Genomic DNA, 19,913 nt, shown 5'->3' on the forward strand with positions numbered 1-19,913 from the left:
TATAGAGATATATAGCATGGAAGTACAAATTGCACGAAAGTACTGTATATAAATGTTTCAGATGTGTTTACCACGTTCATTGACTTGAGCAAATATTTTAAGAACTTGGGATACCAGACGATGGGAGGAAATTCCAAAGCAGAACAGCACAGATAATACACCACAAAGAGAAGTGTTTTGACCCGCAGTGTTGGTTGGTTCAACAAAATGGTGTGGATGAGATGAATTCATCTGGTAGATCTCAATATGGGTGGAGGAATCAAAGAGAGACGTTCAGGGGAACACTAACCATGTGGCGGCATAGCGACAGAAGAGTGATGAACACCGTTATTATGAATAACGTTCATCGCACAAGCCTACGTGTTAAATTGAGTGATACAAATGCGACTGGCCACCCAGTGCGTGAGTGACCGGAGTGAGTCGGTGAATGCTGCATCAGCTGACTGTTTTTTGCGTCTCAATTGCCGTACGGTGTACGCAAGTTCGTGCGAATGAGTTGTCGGCTTGCTGGATAAACTTCAAACCCACCGCGCGAGTGTACACGTGCCCTTTCGGGTCGTGAGATGTGCGAAAGGTATCGGATTGCAACCAGAGAAATGAGAATAGGAAATAATCAGGCGCTGCATGTTTATTGAGGTTCCTGAAATTGCCCCAGGAAAATGAATGCCACATGTTTTGTGATTTTACAACTTTTATAATTTGGCCCTGTGGTGGACAGTGTTTCAGATCCGAGCTGAGGGCAAGTGCTTTCTTGAATAATCTAAATCATGCGTCTTCCCCCAACTCAGATGATGAGAATCAGAATCTTTATTTAGAATGGTGGAATCCGATGAGTTATGAAGCTCTGTTTCACAGACGTCCAGTATGGGTGAGTCAGCAAGTTACGCCAAGTTACGCGGGTTTTTTTTCATTTGAGAGCATGGGGATTGTTCGTGTTGTTGGCGAGAGGGGAGGAAGCGGAGCAGGGTGAGTGGTTGGGTCCAAAAGGAACAGTTCCATAATGTTCACTAGATGTGGAACATGTAAGACCCTCTGTGTGTTTTTTTTGTACTTTGAAATCTGCACCACACTTGAAATATGGTTTATGTGTCCCTTAACATCACCCACCATCGCTCGGGGAATTATTTCAGAACATCAATTCACGCTCAAACTTTTTCTTTTCTTTCCTGCCTGCTGAGTATGCGGTGTTCTGCCAAAGTGACACAATGTGGGAAAATGCTGCGTGGGTAATAACCCCTCTCTGCCACGTGTTGCTCTGTCACTGCCGGCTCAGGCCGTGGGACTCCATACAACCTTGACGGAGACAATCTCCAGGCAGCGTTTCGAGAGGAAGCGGCTGGCAAGGAGACCTATCGATGCCAATGATTACGTATTATCGTATAGGTTTGCGTGAAACTCGGACCCACATCTGACAGAGGATAGTTGTCTTTAAACATCTGAGAGTTCACCAGCATTTGGTTTATGCAAGCCTGACTGCTGAAAAGGTGATGAATGACTTAAAGCTTTCGTGACTGCAGGAATTCATATGCTTTGGGTCTTTCGGTAAAGTCCTGATGACGAACGCTTGTGTTGCGATCGAAACGTCGTATTTTTTTTGTTATGTTACGTTATTTCTTTGAACCTATCTACGTGACTTTACCGAAAGACCCAGATAATAAAGTGATGAATGTTGAAACGGGTCGAAGGTTTGCTTGAATCAAACATGCAAATGAAAAAGAGTCACTCCCAGAAGGCTGTGGGCGATGGGATGTGTACACAAATGACCGTCATTTTGTGCAGGGGCAGATATGAGAAGGGGGTGCAATTGGCTGCGTATTCATATGTCAAGTGGCTCAATCGTGGGTAGTGGCATGGCAGTGCACACACAAACAGCTGAGGGACAAGCTGATGCAGGGAGACCGATGTCAAGATGTTGTAATGAAGTACAGTACAATGCTGGTGCCCATTGTGAACTGGTGCCACTTTGTTTTGATATTTTTTTTGCGAATTTACTCCGATACGGCCATCATCGTCCCCCTGTTGCCCATTGGCAGCAGCACCGTTCCATCTCTACACCGACTTTCAAGAGACACTTTAAAGGCCGCACCGATATCTCCTGGATTTCAAGCGACACTGCATTTATTGGCTCCGTGCTTTAGAGTTACCGGTCATTCATGTCTGTGAAATATTGTGTGCGTTACAAATTGCATTGTTGTTAAAACTAAATCTGCTCTTAAATTATTGACATATAATAATAATAAAAGGTTTTTACGCAGATTAATTAAAAATGTATAATTTACACTGTTGAATTCTGGAAGATATTGATTCTCATTCTGCTCAAAGTAAGAGGCAACTCTGACTGATTTTGTCATCAACACATTTTTCACAGATGTTCTAACTTGTTTCAATTGCAAATAAGGAAAAACATGGCAACCGGGCCGAGCGTATGCATACAGTGAGGGAAAAAAGTATTTGATCCCCTGCTGATTTTGTACGTTTGCCCACTGACAAAGAAATGATCAGTCTATAATTTTAATGGTAGGTTTATTTGAACAGTGAAAGACAGAATAACAACAACAAAATCCAGAAAAACGCATGTCAAAAATGTTATAAATTGATTTGGCATTTTAATGAGGGAAATAAGTATTTGACCCCTCTGCAAAACATGACTTAGTACTTGGTGGCAAAACCCTTGTTGGCAATCACAGAGGTCAGACGTTTCTTGTAGTTGGCCACCAGGTTTGCACACATCTCAGGAGGGATTCTGTCCCACTCCTCTTTGCAGATCTTCTCCAAGTCATTAAGGTCTCGCGGCAGACGTTTGGCAACTTGATCCTTCAGCTCCCTCCACAGATTTTCTATGGGATTAAGGTATGGAAACTGGCTAGGCCACTACAGGACTTTAATGTGCTTCTTCTTGAGCCACTCCTTTGTTGCCTTGGCCGTGTGTTTTGGGTTATTGTCATGCTGGAATACCCATCCACGACCCATTTTCAATGCCCTGGCTGAGGGAAGGAGGTTCTCACCCAAGATTTGACGGTACATGGTCCCGTCCATCGTCCCTTTGATGCGGTGAAGTTTTCCTGTCCCCTTAGCAGAAAAACACCCCCAAAGCATGTTTCCACTTCCATGTTTGACGGTGGGGATGGTGTTCTTGTGGTCATAAGCAGCATTCCTCCTCCTCCAAACACGGCGAGTTGAGTTGATGCCAAAGAGCTCCATTTTGGTCTCATCTGACCACAAAACTTTCACCCAGTTGTCCTCTGAATCATTCAGATGTTCATTGGCAAACTTCAGACGGGCATGTATATGTGCTTCCTTGAGCAGGGGGACCTTGCGGGCGCTGCAGGATTTCAGTCCTTCACGGCGTAGTGTGTTACCAATTGTTTTCTTGGTGACTATGGTCCCAGCTGCCTTGAGATCATTGACAAGATCCTCCCGTGTAGTTCTGGGCTGATTCCTCACCGTTCTCATGATCATTGCAACTCCACAAGGTGAGAACTTGCATGGAGCCCCAGGCCAAGGGAGATTGACAGTTCTTTTGTGTTTCTTCCATTTGCGAATAATCGCACCAACTGTTGTCACCTTCTCACCAAGCTGCTTGGCAATGGTCTTGTAGCCCATTCCAGCCTTGTGTAGGTCTACAATCTTGTCCCTGGCATCCTTGGAGAGCTCTTTGGTATTGGCCATGGTGGAGAGTTTGGAATCTAATTGATTGATTGCTTCTGTGGACAGGTGCCTTTTATACAGGTAACAAGCTGAGATTAGGAGCACTCGCTTTAAGAGTGTGCTCCTAATCTCAGCTCGTTACCTGTATAAAAGACACCTGAGAGCCAGAAATCTTTCTGATTGAGAGGGGGTCAAATACTTATTTCCCTCATTAAAATGCAAATCAATTTATAACATTTTTGACATGCGTTTTTCTGTATTTGTGTTGTTGTTATTCTGTCTCTCACTGTTCAAATAAACCTACCATTAAAATTATAGACTGATCATTTCTTTGTCAGTGGGCAAACGTACAAAATCAGCAGGGGATCAAATACTTTTTTCCCTCACTGTATATATGTCCATAATAAAGGTTTATTTGGGTTAGATTGTGGAAATATAAATGTGTCGTTAACTCGCCACCACCCATCACAGCCAATTAATAAGGTTTGTCAGGTAAAAAACAAGTGCAAGTCAGTTACTGCTTCAGCATACCGGTGTATTGGAGAGTAAACCCAGAACATTTACAATTTGAACACGACATTTCACTGGTGATTACAACCAGCTGCATCAGGCAATTTGGAAAAATTGTGGCAAATCGCCGGATGAAGTGTGGCAAATCAAAAGCCCACATGTTAAACGGCATATATATGTATTTGGGAGTAGTGGCACGATGGTTAGTGCACTCACCACTGCGTCACCAGTGACCAGAATTTGATTCCTGGCCAAGGCTAGCATCAATGGTGAATATCTGAACAGGTCCTGTGCCTCCCTTAGGTCAGTTCCATCTGATATGAGTACCTCTATAAACATCAGCACTGGTGAGACAAAGGCAGACGGGCACGGTATTGACCACACCATCCTCTTGTGCATCGTGCCGGCATTCATAGTTGCTCGTTAACAACACTCGCCCCCACAGTCTATGAAAGGCTATTGGGGGATTTACGTTTTTTGTATATAAAGATTCCGTATGCTGTATACCTGATCGAACCCATCCTCAACGATGACTTTATTTGGCAGGAGTTGATGGTGCAACCGTGGTGCAGAAACAGCCGCCTTGATGTCTTGTCCAAACCAGAGCGTGTTAATTATGGCCTGTCGGAAAGATGTCGCATTCACATGCAACGACCAGTTTACTGTGGGTAATTACTTCAGAAAAACATCCACACTGCCATTATGATGTTCTCGTATACTCTCCAGGCGATGCGAGCGCATTCGCTACGTGCCGAATTTCCCTTCATGCTCGCGCACAGAAAACAGCTCCGTGCATTAAAATAACTTGCCCTTTGCTTGGCATTGATTGACAATTCGAATAGCCTGCGTAACAATTAAGCCCTGATCTTTCAGCAAACAGAGAATGCCCCTTAAATGACGCAACACACGTCATTCCTATTACACGCGCCACAGCTGTATTGTAAATAGTCTACGCCGAATAATAGGGTTTTTCCCCTTTTTTCTGGCAACAAAACTCAAACCTTTTTACAAGGATTCATGTCTGCATTAACCACAATACCTGCAGTCAAAATGCAAACAAAAAACATACTATTTTAATATATGCATTGTCCTTGAAACTGATTGGTCCACACCAAGGGACGGCTTTCTTTTGAGCCACGACCCAATTGGTGCTCGACCAGATGACGCCAAAGGCGTACTCGTACGCCGTCCCTTGGTGTGGACCAATCAGTTTGAAGGACAATGCATATATTATCATAGTATGTTTTTGTTTGCATTTTGACTGCAGGTATTGTGGTTAATGCAGACATGAATCCTTTTAAAAAGGTTTCAGTTTTCTTGCCAGAAAAAAGGGGAAAAAACCTATTATTACATTTTGGTACTGGCAAAGCAGGTCTAATGATGTAGTCTACGCCTGTTATATGCCGACTGGCAGGGCCTCTGCTCCACCATCTAAGAATGAGTGCACTTTGTATATATGCTCCGGATCAATCTCTAGCCGGCGGTCAAAGACAAAGATCCCCCGTATAGCCTGAACAGACTGTTAGGGAAAGTGCTGCTAGCGAGCACCTATAAAGGCCGGCACGGCACCACACGAGGGAGTAGGTGACCAACACCAAGCCCGGCCGCCTTTATCTTCCTAGTGGCGGTATTTACTACACAGCGCACCAGGTACTCATTTGAGGCTGATAATCGTCACTGGTGTTGGCCGTGAGCGGGAATCGAACTCGGGCCGTCGGGTTTGTAGCGCAGCGCGTTAACCCGCGACACCACCACCGGTGATCGTTCACTGTGCTACCTGCATTGCGTGTGTGTGGTGGCACTGCCGGGCTAGGTGGGAGCGCAGGATGTTGCCACCTGTCCTGATGATCTCAGGTAAAAGTTAAAGGTGCAGCTATCCAATTACTTGTTCACACCACTGAAGAAGAAGGAGAAGGGCTTCAACTACAGCAGCGGTTCTCAAAGTATGGTCCCTGGAGGATCAGGTGGTCCGTGACGGTTCCCCAGGTCGTCCACGGGGATAGGATGCAAACGGAGGTCGATCCGGAAATAATGACAACGTTTATACCTTTTGGTTCTTTCGGTAAAGTCACGTAGGTAGAAAATAAAAATAAATTAAATCACGACGTTTCGGGCGCAACACAAGCGTCCGTCATCAGGTGTGTTGCGTCCGAAACGTCGTGATTTATTTTAATTTTATTTTATACCTACGTGACTTTACCAAAAGAACCAAAGAGTAATAATGGATCATTGCAGTCACGAAAACTTCAGATCTAGATTTATACCTTTTGTTTCGGACGTGAATTAATATTTGACTTGTGCCATTTAATTAAAAAAGTTAGATAAACTACCCGGATTAAACTACCATAATCCTAAGATAAAAATGCCACCCGTATTTTGTGTGTTTTTTTTAATGTTCCGGTTATATGAATAATGTTGTATTAGCGGTATTTAGAGAGAGCAGTGAATGCGTTTTGTCACTAGGGGTGAGGCGCTGGGTGGTTCGCGGAAGTTCAAGGAAGGGTTATGTATCCTATTTGTCCATGCTGGCGAGACGTGGTTGAAAGAAGTGGGAGTTCTCACATTCTACCCGACCTCACGCGACCTGTACTGTGGTGTACCCATGTATACAGAATCAAGATATCAGAATTTGTATTTATTCTGGAGGAATCCGATGAGCTATAAAGCTCTTTTTCACAGATGTCCAGTAGGGGCAGGTTAGAACGTTACAACATCAAACACTACAAAACACGACAGTAGTGCAAAGTACAGGAAGGGCGAACAAGTCACCCAAACATATAGAAATAAAACTAAACCACCCCCATCAAACCAGGCAAAGCCAACTGGGGTATTAACGTGTTTTTCAGAAGCGGCGTTGGCCACAAATGATAGCTCGTTTCAACTGCAGCACCGGGACATCGAATTTGTCGACCGCTGCAATGGGAGTCCAGTGTGCTAAGCATTACGCCAGGGCAACGTCGATTATGGTGTGTTATTCTGCTCAGAAATGTCCTTTTTTGTGGTACGCTGTCTTTCCGGTATTTCACAAGACCCGTTTTTTTTGGGTCAGTTGAGCAATAATACACCACTCCAAGAGAATAATTTTACCGTAATTATCTCCTCTTCCAGTAGAGCACTGTGAGTTATTATTTTGCGTGCGATGTATCCCAGCAACCTCAGAGTTAGCATCACTAACCGAGCAAGTCACAGTCGCACTTTTGCCCGTTATTGCTTCTTTGTGCGTGAGATGCTTCAGCTGACCAAGCGCAAACGATGTGCTTGTCTATCGGTAGCGGCACGCGTCGGTCCTCTGGCGCAGGGATAACACCCTGAGGGCGGGATGCTTTAGCTTTTTTTTCTTTGTTTTAAACGATGTCCTTTCTGCTTCGCCACACACGGGCGCATGTATGTTGAACTTCTTTTTCGCAAACGTACGTGGCCAACCGTGCCGATCGGAGTCGCGGAAAATGTAGCGGAGCAGATAGTATAGTGACCCTCCTGGGCTGCCAGTTTTATTGTGTGACAAAGTGCCAGAGTGGTTCGGGGCTACAGGGACAATAAGCATTCTTGATCGGATAGGCGTAACATCTGCCAACGGTGGAGCATTGGGTTTAACGGATACGCGTCCGGTCTGTCGGAATAAATGCCGCCGTGAAACACGATGGCCTCGAAAAACGCGTCGCGCTTATGTGGGGAGATTTCCCTTGTGCATTTATTGGCTGTCCGAGTTACCTTAATCAGCTTGCACCTTCGCATTGACGTTGGTAACCAGGTGTTTTTGAGAAATTCCTTGCTACGCCTGGGTGCATACGCTAAGAGATAGCTGCTCCCTCCTCCAGGTTAGGGCCTCACAAGCTCCACTACGCATATGTGTAGCCCTTTGTCAACCCCACTGATGGTTGATGACCTCCAAGCACCATACGAGGTGCTGGTGGGGTGGGGGGGGGGTTATTTGATCATAATTCACCACGCTGGTCATTGCCTGTTGATAAAGGCAGGGAGCATCGATCTGGGATCATAGAAAGGCAGTACAACGAGGTTTTTTTTTGTGCTGTGCTGACCTCTGCCCAGCATAGGCCTGCAGCAGCCTATAACACCTGTTATGCAGAGTGGTCGCCCGTTCACGCACTTTCTAGGCGCCTACCTGCTCAGCCTCCGAGTCTGACACAATGGGGCGCATTGCGGGTGATTTCGTCGATGGTGAGCAGCGAGATGGATGTTTGTCTATGGTGGGTGTTCGGCTTTGCACGGTCCGTTAGACTCGATGTAACCATCAGGGTATCATTTGCGTACACTTTGCAGACTTTGTAAATAATCGAGTGATTCAGTGCACATATCCTGAGCGTAGGAATCCCTAGCCAATGAATCAATGCGTCGTTATACAGCATGAAGACAAACGTACTGTATTCTTAGAAATATAAAACACAGCTGCCTCAGTATAAAAGTAAAAAAAAACTGTACTTTCAAAATAAGCACCATGATCCCTCAAGCACTGAGCAATAAAAACAATTAAATGAGAGGCGTAGCGATGGTGCAGTGGTTCTTATACCTGGCGAGCTGAGCTCGATCCCCGACCACGGCTAACATCAGTGGCGAGCGACGAAACGCTGAATGTACACATGTCTTCATAATTCCTATACGTTGCATGTAATGGGTTCACTCGAGGTGAGGTGCCGTGCCGGTGTAGCGTAGTTGCTGGGCAGCATTTCACTCCGAACGGGTGGATGTTGAGGTCTGAAGGTCGAATCGGCGGGTTCGAATGAAACCGAGCGTGCTACCGAGTACCAGGGCGGCGCTCGTGACGATGCGGATCCCACCAGCTGCGCCCACCACCATCTTCACCTGCGCGTCCTCGTCCATAACCACCGCTGGGCACATGGAGGAGAGTGGACGCTTCCCTGGGTGGAGGAGTTAAGAGCATTGACAGTTGGGCAAGAAATGCCGCTTCAATGCATCTCCATGCACGCACGCACGCACACATACACGCACGCACACACACACGCATACACACATACGCACACACACACACGCTCGTTATGCTGATGTAGGTAGGAGGGCATGTGCCGTGGCCACATGAGGCCTTCCACTTCAATCTGGCCTACATGCATCCTAGCCACACTAATCGGGTACGGGTGGGGGGGGGTGAGAATTTTTCAACCTGGCAACGCTATATTTCAAATTTTAGTCACTTCTGTCAATGCCACGGACTCTTGTAGTGACAGAAGTGACGTTGGCATTAGTGTGTGTGTGTCGATATTAGGAAGTCGTATTCGGCCCGCAGTAGTTCCCCACCCATGGAATAGGACTTTCCTCTTGAGAGGGTAATAAGGCTCATTAATCCATAAGAGTTTTTGTTGGGTTACATCAGGTAAATATAAATGTGTCGTTAAACCCACCACCACCCGACACAGCCAATTAGTAAGGTTTGTCGCGTAAACAAAACATGCCAATTCGTTACCAACACACCGGTGTGTTGGAGAGTGGACCCACAACATTTACAATTCGAGTACGACGTTTCTCCGGTAATTACAACCAGCTTCAGCAGGCGACAGCCAGATTCATATACTATAGGTGGTTGTGCGGCAGCAACATATCCAGTAAGAGTTTAACCCCCCCCCCCCCCCGTGCGTGCGAGGGAGCAATCAGATGACGCAGATTACTGGACGAATTCAAAAGGTCAAGAGGAGTTTACAGCAGCTTCCATGGAGTGGATTCCATCCCTTGCTCCCACCTGGCTGGATGTAGTTGGCTGGCGATGGCTGTACTCCCGAGGTGTTGATGGTAAACGGGGATGAGAAACTGTCCATCGCGTTGTTGAAAATGATACCGGTTGTCCTGGAGCGAACCAGCGAACCAAAACTGCCAAAGTACAAGAATACGTTACACACTGTGGGTTTATACAGTGTCTAAGTGCCACCGCTTCTTAAGAGAAAGCCCTTTGTTGCTGGAACAGAGAGTGTGTGCAGGAAAGGAGAGCGAGATGAAATGACAAACGTAGGCAGGGGGAAAATTGATGGCAGATCTTGAAGACGCGAGAGCAATCAGAAGGTAAAGAATGAAAAAGAATGGCCAGGTGGTTAAAGTGTCAGAGGAATAAACCCCCTTGCATTTAGAGGGTACCGATCTGGGTTTCAGTCACCCATAATTAAACCGGGTTCTTCAGTGTGGCAAGTTGATGTTTGCAGCCGGTCAGCAGTAACTGCACAAAAAAACCCCATCACAATGACTTTCGTTCTGCACTTAATTTGGCTGAATTCCATGTTATGAGCAATTTTGTTGTTAGCAAGATGGATGGGAAAGAGTTTTTTTTTTCCCTAAGCTGTGGACCAGAAGTTACTTTAAGGGATATCTGAGGTAGATCTACGATATCCGCTTCTGCAGGCTATTCTCTAAACCATGGCGTGACAACAATATTATTCATTTCATGACATGACACCGACAGCACAATCAGGCACCGCGGTAGCGAGGAGATGTTATCTCTCCCTCGCCTGAAATGCAGGGGGGTGCGGGTTGATCCCAACACTGTTGTATATTTGGAGTTGACGTCATCACGAGTTGACGTCATCTCTCCCCATGGTGGTCGCATGGAATTTTCTCTGGGTCCGCCGGTTTTTACCTCCACATTTACAAACATGCTTTAAGATTATTTGGCTACTATTATAAATCCCCACATGTGACGATGGTGGTGACGATATAAGCCAATTCGATGAGCTGTTATGCGTGGTGGCCAATTCACCTCTGACAAAAGAGCTCATAGGCTCAGCGGGATTTTTCCTCGTGTAATTTTTCAAATAAATATTGATTGAGTTTGAGCTCAATCAAGACAAAAGAAATCCAATAAAATGAATTCCGCGGTGAGATCCTTATTCATTCCAAAGCGGCGAGGCTGGCCGCTCCGCCTGCAGGCACCCCAGGTTAATGCTGGAGGTGGCGCTGACGGCGCTGCCGTCCCCGGCCACCACGGAGACGTGCGAGGCTCCCGCGTCCTCCGCGTGCGAGAACATCGACTCGTAGAACCGGGCCGGGTGCGTCGAGTCGCCGCTGATCTTCCAACGGAGCGCCTGGGCATAATCCTCCGACGTCAGGTTCCGCACCAGCTGCCGGGAGAAAACCGCCGACCGTGCGTCCACCACACGATTCGTTACCGGCGATTCGAACCCCAAGCGCCGTGTTAATGAGGTCAACAAGAGTCATTGCTTCATAGAGCTGGAAGAATCCAAACGACATTATATCGCGTAGAATTTTAGTTTTCGCATAACGTGGTAAAGTTGTAGCTCCGAGAAACGCATCGGTTTGACTGACATATGATGAACATCTCTCAACAGTGCAGCAATCCGTCGTGTAGGTTTCATGGATTTTAGAACTAGTACTGTTAATATCTCCATGCGTTATAAATTGTGTATTATTATTGTTGTTGCGTGATACACCGCTGTACAAGTGGTCCAATTGGATGATTAAAATACGTCACCATTAAGCGTTACAACCTCGGTTTGGCTACCGCTTAAGCCATGCCATTGATATGCGATGACTGCTTAAGATGAGACTGATGGCATTATACCTGTGTTGGGGAATATCGCTGCTGTGCGTTTTTGTCGCTGTGTGGTACAGATCTCCGCCCGGCGTGTACTACTGGGCGTGATCCCCCAACGTTTCCCTCCACGTCTCCAGGGAGCTTCTCCAGGAGGTGACATCATTTCAATTCGGTTGGCGAAGAAACTCGGAAAACGTGGAGCACAACGTTGGACGTCGCGACAAATAACACGCGGCACAAACCAATAACCACTCATTGCAAACCCGCGTAGCGGGACCTGGGTTGGGTCGTTCCGACGCGCTGGCTCGCGAGCACGCGGCTCGTGCCACTCACGTCCCGGACGTCGGCGAAGCGACGGTCGGCCAGCTCGCTCCGCTTTGCGAACGCGAACTTGAAGGCCTCGACGATGCGGTGGTAGGTCAGCGCTTTCTCTTTCGCCGTGGACACACTGTCGGCGGAGAAGTGGAAGCCTGCAAGACAGCGACGGCGAGGTTCGCCCGCTTTCAGCGGCCGTGGTTGCCGTGTGCGGTGGAGAGGCATAGGCGGATCTGGAAACCTCCCTATAGGTGGGTTGGTCCTGAAATTTAAAGGCTTTTCAAGTGACCTACATTAACAGTAGATAAAACATTATTTTCTCAGGTCATTTTTGGGGTCTCACAGGTGGTGGGGGTGGAGGGGGGGTCTCGTCCCCATTCCCCCCTCTTGAATCTGCCACGACGGGGCATCGGTGGATCCACATTGAACCGTTCCAGGGCCAGGCCACCAACCTGCCAATTCCCTGCCACTATCCTGCTTTAACAACCACACTGACCAGCATGGTGAAAGTGTGGATAAGAGATCACTTGAAGGAATCTTAGAAGTAGTTCTGTGATAACCTCATCCGCAGACCATTCTCTCACACACAACAGGGTGATGCACTGCTCTGCAAAACTTCTGAATCGACTCTTGCATCATGCATTTTTAGATGAGCTTCCACAGCCGTCTGGAACGCTCTTCCTCCCGATATTAGGAAGCCACTGGGAGCTATGGACTTTTAAATCTAGATTGAAAACTAATTTCTTAAGAACGGCCTTTAGAGTTTAGTTTGTTGTCTTTTCCCCGCACCTCCGTCTAGCACGGCTGGCTACGTACGGTACAGGAGAAGCCCAACATACACACACACACACATGTTGTGCAGTAGAACCACGCGGAGACGAGGAATACTATAAGGGCTGTTGCCGTTAATGAAATCACTGTTACACTCAGCACTCTATGCTGACACCAGGGGTAGAGGTGCTCTCTATCTCGGTCCTTTACCCCGGACACTGAATGCTATCTGGGTCCTGCCCTCGGCTACCCTTTGGGGCTCTCCCACTCGTCTGCCCGGAGCGGGGGTTCAGCCAACACCGCCCCGCGACGAGGAGGGAGAGACACCTTGCAGCCGATCCTTGCCCTGGCTCCCAACAACTTCCACGCCTTCGTCACGGCATCCCCCTTCAAGTACCCCTTAGGCGGCTCCTCCCCCTAGCTCGGACCCGCCTTTGTTCCCGAAGGTCCCTCTTACACCACCCGTGACATGACGTCATCCTTGACTGTCAACCCGCTTCGCACCTCCTTCTGTTCGCCCCCCTCACGGTTACTCACATGACTCCTCTACACATACAGCGACGCAACGCCAGTAGCGCAATTGTAACAAAGTTTCTGAACGAGGCACCTTCGAGGATGTTGAGGATGAGGCTGAGCACAGCTCCGCTGGCTGGCGGGGGCGGCGTGTACACCCGGTAGCGCCCGACCTCCACCAGCAAGGGGATCTCAGCCAGCTCCGGCTCGTAGGCCCGCAGGTCCTCCAGCGCGATGATGCCACCTGCAAGCGAGGCCGGGTCAAGTTTTGTGCTATCGTTCTGGAGGCCCCTTTTCGTTTTAACAACAAAAAAAACTTCCCTTTGCCGTTTTAACCCAACCGATGCCCGATGTCAGACACTTGATTGTTATTCGCATTGGTTATTTCAGTTATAGTTTTTTTAAACGTGATAGAGTATATACGGTGATCGTAAAACTGAATCAAACGTTCAAATGAAACAAAACTGTGTTAAATATCAGGACACAAATGGTGGCAATACGTACGGTTATGTCCTGGATTTAATTAACAAACTACCCATAGGATCGATCAAAGTGCCAAAATAATGCATTTGAACTATTATAAAAAAGACAAATATCCCTCGTATAAGCTTAACAGACTGTATGGGCAAGTGCTGTTAGCGAGCACCTATAAAGGCCGGCACGGCACATGAGGGGATTGGTAGCCAACACCACGCTTGGCCACCTTTGCCTAGTGGCGATGTTTACACACCGCCCTGGATACTCATTTGAGGCTGAGTCGACCTACGGGAGGCCCAGGATCAATTCATATAATCGTCACCAGGTGTTGGCCGTGAGCGAGAATCGAACCCGGGTGGCCAGGTTCGTAGCGCAGCGTAGCGCTAACCACTACACTACCGCTCCCCACAATACAGATCACACACACCCCATAATCTTGCCGCGCGTTAATCCGGCGCTGCCTGAAGAGACCAACGTGTTGACAATTGTGGTGGGATCCGGCAGCCACACAGTTTTGCAATATAATTCCAAATTTTTTTTTTAATTTTAATTGGAACATTCATCCAAAGAAAAAAAAGTTATTCCTCGTGCCAGTTTTGCTCACGGAATTTACCCGCAGGAGCATGTGGTAGCTTCATCATCCATTCGGGAATAATATGTACGGTATGCAAACTCCAGATGTTCTTAGACATTTCTGCGGTGTTTTTTTTTTGTGGAGTGGAGCGGCGGGCACAATGGATAACGCTCTGCTCTGTGAACCAGGCCACCTGAGTTTGATTCCCGGCTGCGGTGAGCATCTTCACCAACCCACGCTGACCAGCGTGGTGAAGCATGGTCATACAGCCGCTATGACCGAGACGGCATGGGGTGGCCTTTCTCCAAGAGTTGGATTTTGATAAAACGCTGTCAATTATTATCGCTAATACGGTATTATTATGGGAGAAACTGTATAGGCTGTGTTTTCATGCAAGCTGGTAAATAGTGTTATACACTATAAACTATTTTTTTTTATTTTACCAGGTAAGGCCCACTGGGCTATAAGGCTTTTTTTCAGAAGCAATGTGGCCACAAATGAACAAAGTGGCTGATCACGTCAAAATGTATAGCAGCCAAATACTTTACATTTATTTTTCTAACTGTGTCGGGGTAAAACCGGACCATGGGGAGAACATGCAAACTCCAAATATACAGGCGACTAAATGTATGTTTTAATTAAATTATCATTTTGTATTCATTTGGCTAAATCCCATCGGTAAGAATTGTATATGCAGAAATCAGTAATGTGATGACATTTCTCTGTAGCGAGGTCTGAGAAAGTGCAGCATCCCGAGCGAAGAGGCCACTTGAAGGGATCTTAAAAATAGCTGCGTAGTCACTCCTTCCGTAGGCTGTTCTCTGCCGCGCGGAGTGATACACTCTTTCCTGCGGGCATTCCCAATGGACCCTGCCTCTTATGAAATGACACCAATAGCACAAGTAGAATATAATATGGGGGGGGGGGGGGAAGATAAGCTAATACTGTGTATATTTTTTGCAAGTGTACTCGGTGTGAGCGGTCACCTTCCGCTTGGATGTCATCGACAATGCTTTTGGAAAGTGATCCGTCATAAAAGGCATCGGGACCCTCTGCCGCAATCACCTGCAGCGTCTCCGCCAGCCTCTCGTCTCTCACAGTGCTGTTTACTTGCAGGATTTTCCCATGGCCATCACAGAACACATCGCTGTGGGTCAGATCAACAACGCAAATGAATACATCGCAAGAACGTGTAACAAACTCAAAAGTACGATTCTCCCAATGTGCCACATTCAGCCGGAGGAGATGAAAGAGCAGGCTTGTTAAAAGGATTATGTTTAACGCTGAGTGCAATGGTGCAACACAATGCACTTTAAGGTAATTACAGACCGCTGGTGTGTTCATATGAAAACCCGCAGCATTATCTCTGGTTTTTTTTTTGAACACCGCGGGTTGTGGGTGTGCACTGGGTTTGAGATGTATGTATATTGAACTTCTTTCGCATCGTATGTAGCCAACCGCGTTAAAGGGAGTTGCAGGGGAAGGACAACAAACAACACAAAAAGCAGTTCTAAAGAAATACAAATGTCAATATAGATTTCAAAGTGCATAGCTCCAGTGGTTTTCGAATGTGTCAAAAGTAAAAGTGACTTCTTACTCAAAATGAGCATGCAGGCTCCTCCATAATCCAGGTTTTTTTTTGGGTTAGATCGCGTAAATATATAAATGCGTCATAAAAACCCGCCACCACCCGACACAGCCAACTAGTAAGGGTTGTCACGTAATAGTAAGGGTTGTCACGTGAACAGAACATGTCAATTCGTCACGAGTACAGCAACACCGGTGTGTTGGAGAGCCAAGCCAAAACATTTACAATGTGAGTACGACGTTTCGCCAGTAATTACAACTAGCTTCATCAGGCGACAGCCACATTTGTGAAGAAGTCTAACTGTTTCGTTCCTTATATAGAGGCGTAACTGTGATGACGTCACTTGTGCATTGTACACTGATGTATGCCTCTGTTTACAGACCTGCACAAGTGATGACAATTCCACATTCCCCGGACATGTATGAGTCCTTCCAAAGGAAAGCCACTATTGACTCACCCATAAAGTAGTACTCATTTAACTCAATCCCGGGGGGATGATGCACTGAGAGTTGGGTAGTGCTGGTGAATGTACATTCCGTAACGTCAGGGGGTAAGGTGGTGGGGGGGGGGCTAGAGGGAACAAAGCCCGCTCCTGATGAAGTCAAGTTAATCTGATATTTGCTTCAACATGTAGTGCCCTTCTCGCACATATTCGCCACCTCTATACATTCTCAAAGTCTTGTAAAAAAAACATATCTTGTTGCAATATTTAACTTCAGCAGCGGCTATTTTGTTGAGCTCCCACACCATTAAAAATTAGTGTGCACATCTGCTTCAACTCAGTCGATTGGCTTCGCCTATAAGTGGTTCGGCCATAGTTGGAAGGGGTTGGATAAAATACAAAAATTCTATAATACAGAAATTTCAGCAGGGCCACGTGACCTCTAGTGGATGATAGGTGACTCTAGCGGCAAGATTAATCGAACAAAACTAGTTTTTTCTTTAACCAGGTAACGCCCACTGAGCTATATAGCTCAACGAAGTGACTCATCATGTGCAAATGTATAGCAGCCAAAATACTCTAACGCATGTTTCTAAATGTGGAGGGAAAAACCCGAGGAGCTGGAGAAAAATCCACGCGACCACGGGGAGAACATGCAAACTCCAAAGAGACAGGCGTTAGAGGTCGGGATCGAACCCACGACTACTCCTGAATACCAGGCGAGGTAGTTCACATCTCGTCACAAGTTCACTCGCCACTTGCTCACTTGTGGTCTGCTCTAACGGACGGATCATAAGCGTGTGTACAGGATTGACAGCGACAACAAAAAAGGGGAAAGAAACTGAAGTGTCTAAAGAAGCATGCAGTGGTGCATCTTCGGAATTATACTGAGAGACGTGGAGAGGAACACACACACACATTCGAGAACGTACACATGTCAGGGTCAACTGTCCGCTGGTGGATGACGCTCTCAGCAAGCCAAGTCCATCCCTTATATTAATGCAATATAACAACCTTGTCCATAAATACACTCCCAATCTTGTGCTTTGGACATCCTCTCGGCTACGTTTCCCCCTTGGGTTGCCCCACTCCATTAGCATTCTCGGCCACCAGCAATCATCCCTATTGTTAAGGCTACTTACGATGATGTCTGATTTGTATTTGTTCCCCGATTCAGGTGATCCTCTCTTCCTGCCTCTCAGTATCAATTCCCAGAAAACGTGCCTCCCGCCCCCCCCCCCCATGCTTCTTTGTGAAACATTCAACTTTTGTAAAATTTTCTCTCTCAGTATCCATGTTTCTGATCCATGAAGTCACAGCTGGAAATCTGCACCCATCGGAATCGTTTTCGTGTACAGGGTGTGCTGCCTTTTCCCAACACAATTCAGTTTTTCAAAAGTACCGCAACCTACTCTCGCCCACCCCTTGAGTTCTCACTCTGCTGTCTGTGCAGGCTGTCTCTCTCTGCAACATCCATTTTGTTGAGCAAAAACTTGACCTTTATCTGCTCATTTATTCTTGAGCGCAACTTCCCTTACTGTTGCTTTTCCTCAATGCATCAGTGCAGCCTCCAAGTTCCAGTTTCTCTTCTAGTGCATGCCATCTTCCCCAATCTATTGCCGCTCCTTATTGCGCCATTATTTAATGTCGTTCTACCGGCTGATGCGCGGTTCTGCCACGTCCATCTTGAGCCTTCTCCTCGTCAAGTTTCAAGTTCACTTTGTTGAGCCCAAGTCGTATTCTTTCGTGTAGATTAATAGCAGAGGATTAAAGATGTAATTTAGTTTTGTTATCCACTCAATTGCATTTTCAGAAGCGGCATGGATCTCATCCATTCCCCCTTTAAAGCAGTGAAGACAGCAGCAGCGGTGGATTGTTTACGATGTGGTGGATGGTTTGGGATTCGTGGCCTCACTCGCAGGCCGCCGAATCTTTGATGCGCCATTTGTGCATCAGATGGCCGCATCAGCCATGCCGGGTCCTCCTGATTCGGTTGGTGGTCGACCATTGGTGCAAAAACTAAGTTAGAACCGAAGAGACTGGGTCAGTCTTATTTGCAAGAGTGACCTGCATCACCAATGTCACTAAAGTCCTCCCAGCACCGTGCTTCATGGAACCCTGACGCCGCTCGTCCTTTTTACGCTCCCACAGCTTCTGTCTGTGGATTAATCCACGAGAGTCTACTGTTCACCATTGACATACATTCTTGCCACAGCTTAAACCCAACTTTGTAACAGGATCCTGTAATCATAGTGTTACCATAAGGAGGGGCTGGCTTCGATGGCTTGCCGGTGCTCCATGACGGCACGGGCGAGTGGGCCGGTCATTCGGAAGCCGTTCCTCGCCAGCGCGATGCTGGGCTGGAAGAGGCGCGCCCAAGGCAGGCGGCCGTGACGTCTGTGGGCTAGCGCATAACCTCGAATTTCACCGGGCACGGCTATAGCCAGCCCGCCTGCACGCAAGCACCCACCCACGCACGCACGCACACACCCACGCAACGCATGTATGCACATGCGCATGCAAGGACGCCAGAATGTTTCGCATGAGTATTTTGTGCATGGGAGGAAACTGGAGCATGAAAAGAGACAGTAATAATGTTTTAAATCTTTCACGACTGCAGGAATTCATATTCTTTGCGTCTTTCGGTAAAGTCACGTAGATTGGTTCAAAGAAAATAACAAAAAACTACGACGTTTCGATCGCAACACAAGTGGTCGTCATCAGGAAAAGGGGGTTAGCTTCTAAAGGCAAACTGTTTATAAAGGTTTGAAATGGGCGTAGCACAAATGTCAGCAGCATGGGCGGGGCAGCTAATGTTAATGTAAGATCAGTGAGCGGCCTCCATGGCGAGTGTGCTGAGGTGGCTATGTTAATGTGAGAGATTAGCATGTTGATGTAAGATCGGTGAGCGGCCTCCATGGCGAGTGTGCTGAGGTGGCTATGTTAATTTGAGAGATTAGCATGTTAATGTAAGATCGGTGAGCAGCCTCCATGGCGAGTGCGCTGAGGTGGCTATGTTAATGTGAGAGATTAGCATGTTAATGTAAGATCGGTGAGCAGCCTCCATGGCGAGTGCGCTGAGGTGGCTATGTTAATGTGAGAGATTAGCATGTTAATGTAAGATCGGTGAGCGGCCTCCATGGCGAGTGTGCTGAGGTGGCTATGTTAATGTGACAGATTAGCATGTTAATGGAAGATCGCAGAGCCGCAACCTCTAGGTCGGCATGCGAAGGTGGCTGTGTAAGCGTGGGAAGTGTAACCTGTTAATGTAAAATTGGAGAGCCGAAAATAACAACTTTTGGGTTATGCCCATTTCAAACCTTTATAAACATCTTGCCTTTAAAAGCTAATCCCCTTTTCCTGTTGACGACCGCTTGTGTTGCGATTGAAACGTTGTAGTTTTTTGTTATTTTCTTTGAACCTATCTACGTGACTTTACCGAACGACCCAAAGAATAAGAGAATAATAATAATAATAACTGGCCTTCACGTTAAAACATTCAGTGAGTCACAACATTATTTCACATTAACTATTAATAGCTTATTTGTGTGGGGCTAACACTCGA

General features: G+C 46.9%; 1 protein-coding gene across 1 annotated transcript in view; it reads right to left on the reverse strand.

The window, feature by feature from the left end:
• Positions 1-19,913, reverse strand: part of LOC116939090 (glutathione hydrolase 1 proenzyme-like) — a 33,902-nt gene that overhangs the window by 1,350 nt on the left and 12,639 nt on the right. Inside the window, exons 4-11 of the mRNA XM_032947025.2 lie at positions 18,608-18,800; positions 15,305-15,465; positions 13,362-13,511; positions 12,002-12,138; positions 11,047-11,234; positions 9,869-9,996; positions 8,923-9,035; positions 4,666-4,779 (exon numbers count right to left, since the gene is read on the reverse strand). Coding sequence (XP_032802916.2) covers positions 4,666-4,779; positions 8,923-9,035; positions 9,869-9,996; positions 11,047-11,234; positions 12,002-12,138; positions 13,362-13,511; positions 15,305-15,465; positions 18,608-18,800 — 1,184 coding nt within the window. The remainder of the gene's footprint in view (positions 1-4,665; positions 4,780-8,922; positions 9,036-9,868; positions 9,997-11,046; positions 11,235-12,001; positions 12,139-13,361; positions 13,512-15,304; positions 15,466-18,607; positions 18,801-19,913) is intronic.

This window comes from Petromyzon marinus, chromosome 5, assembly GCF_048934315.1.
Source record: "Petromyzon marinus isolate PM22_M1 ecotype Great Lakes invasive population chromosome 5, UKy_Petmar_22M1.pri1.0, whole genome shotgun sequence".
Lineage (NCBI taxonomy): Eukaryota > Metazoa > Chordata > Hyperoartia > Petromyzontiformes > Petromyzontidae > Petromyzon > Petromyzon marinus.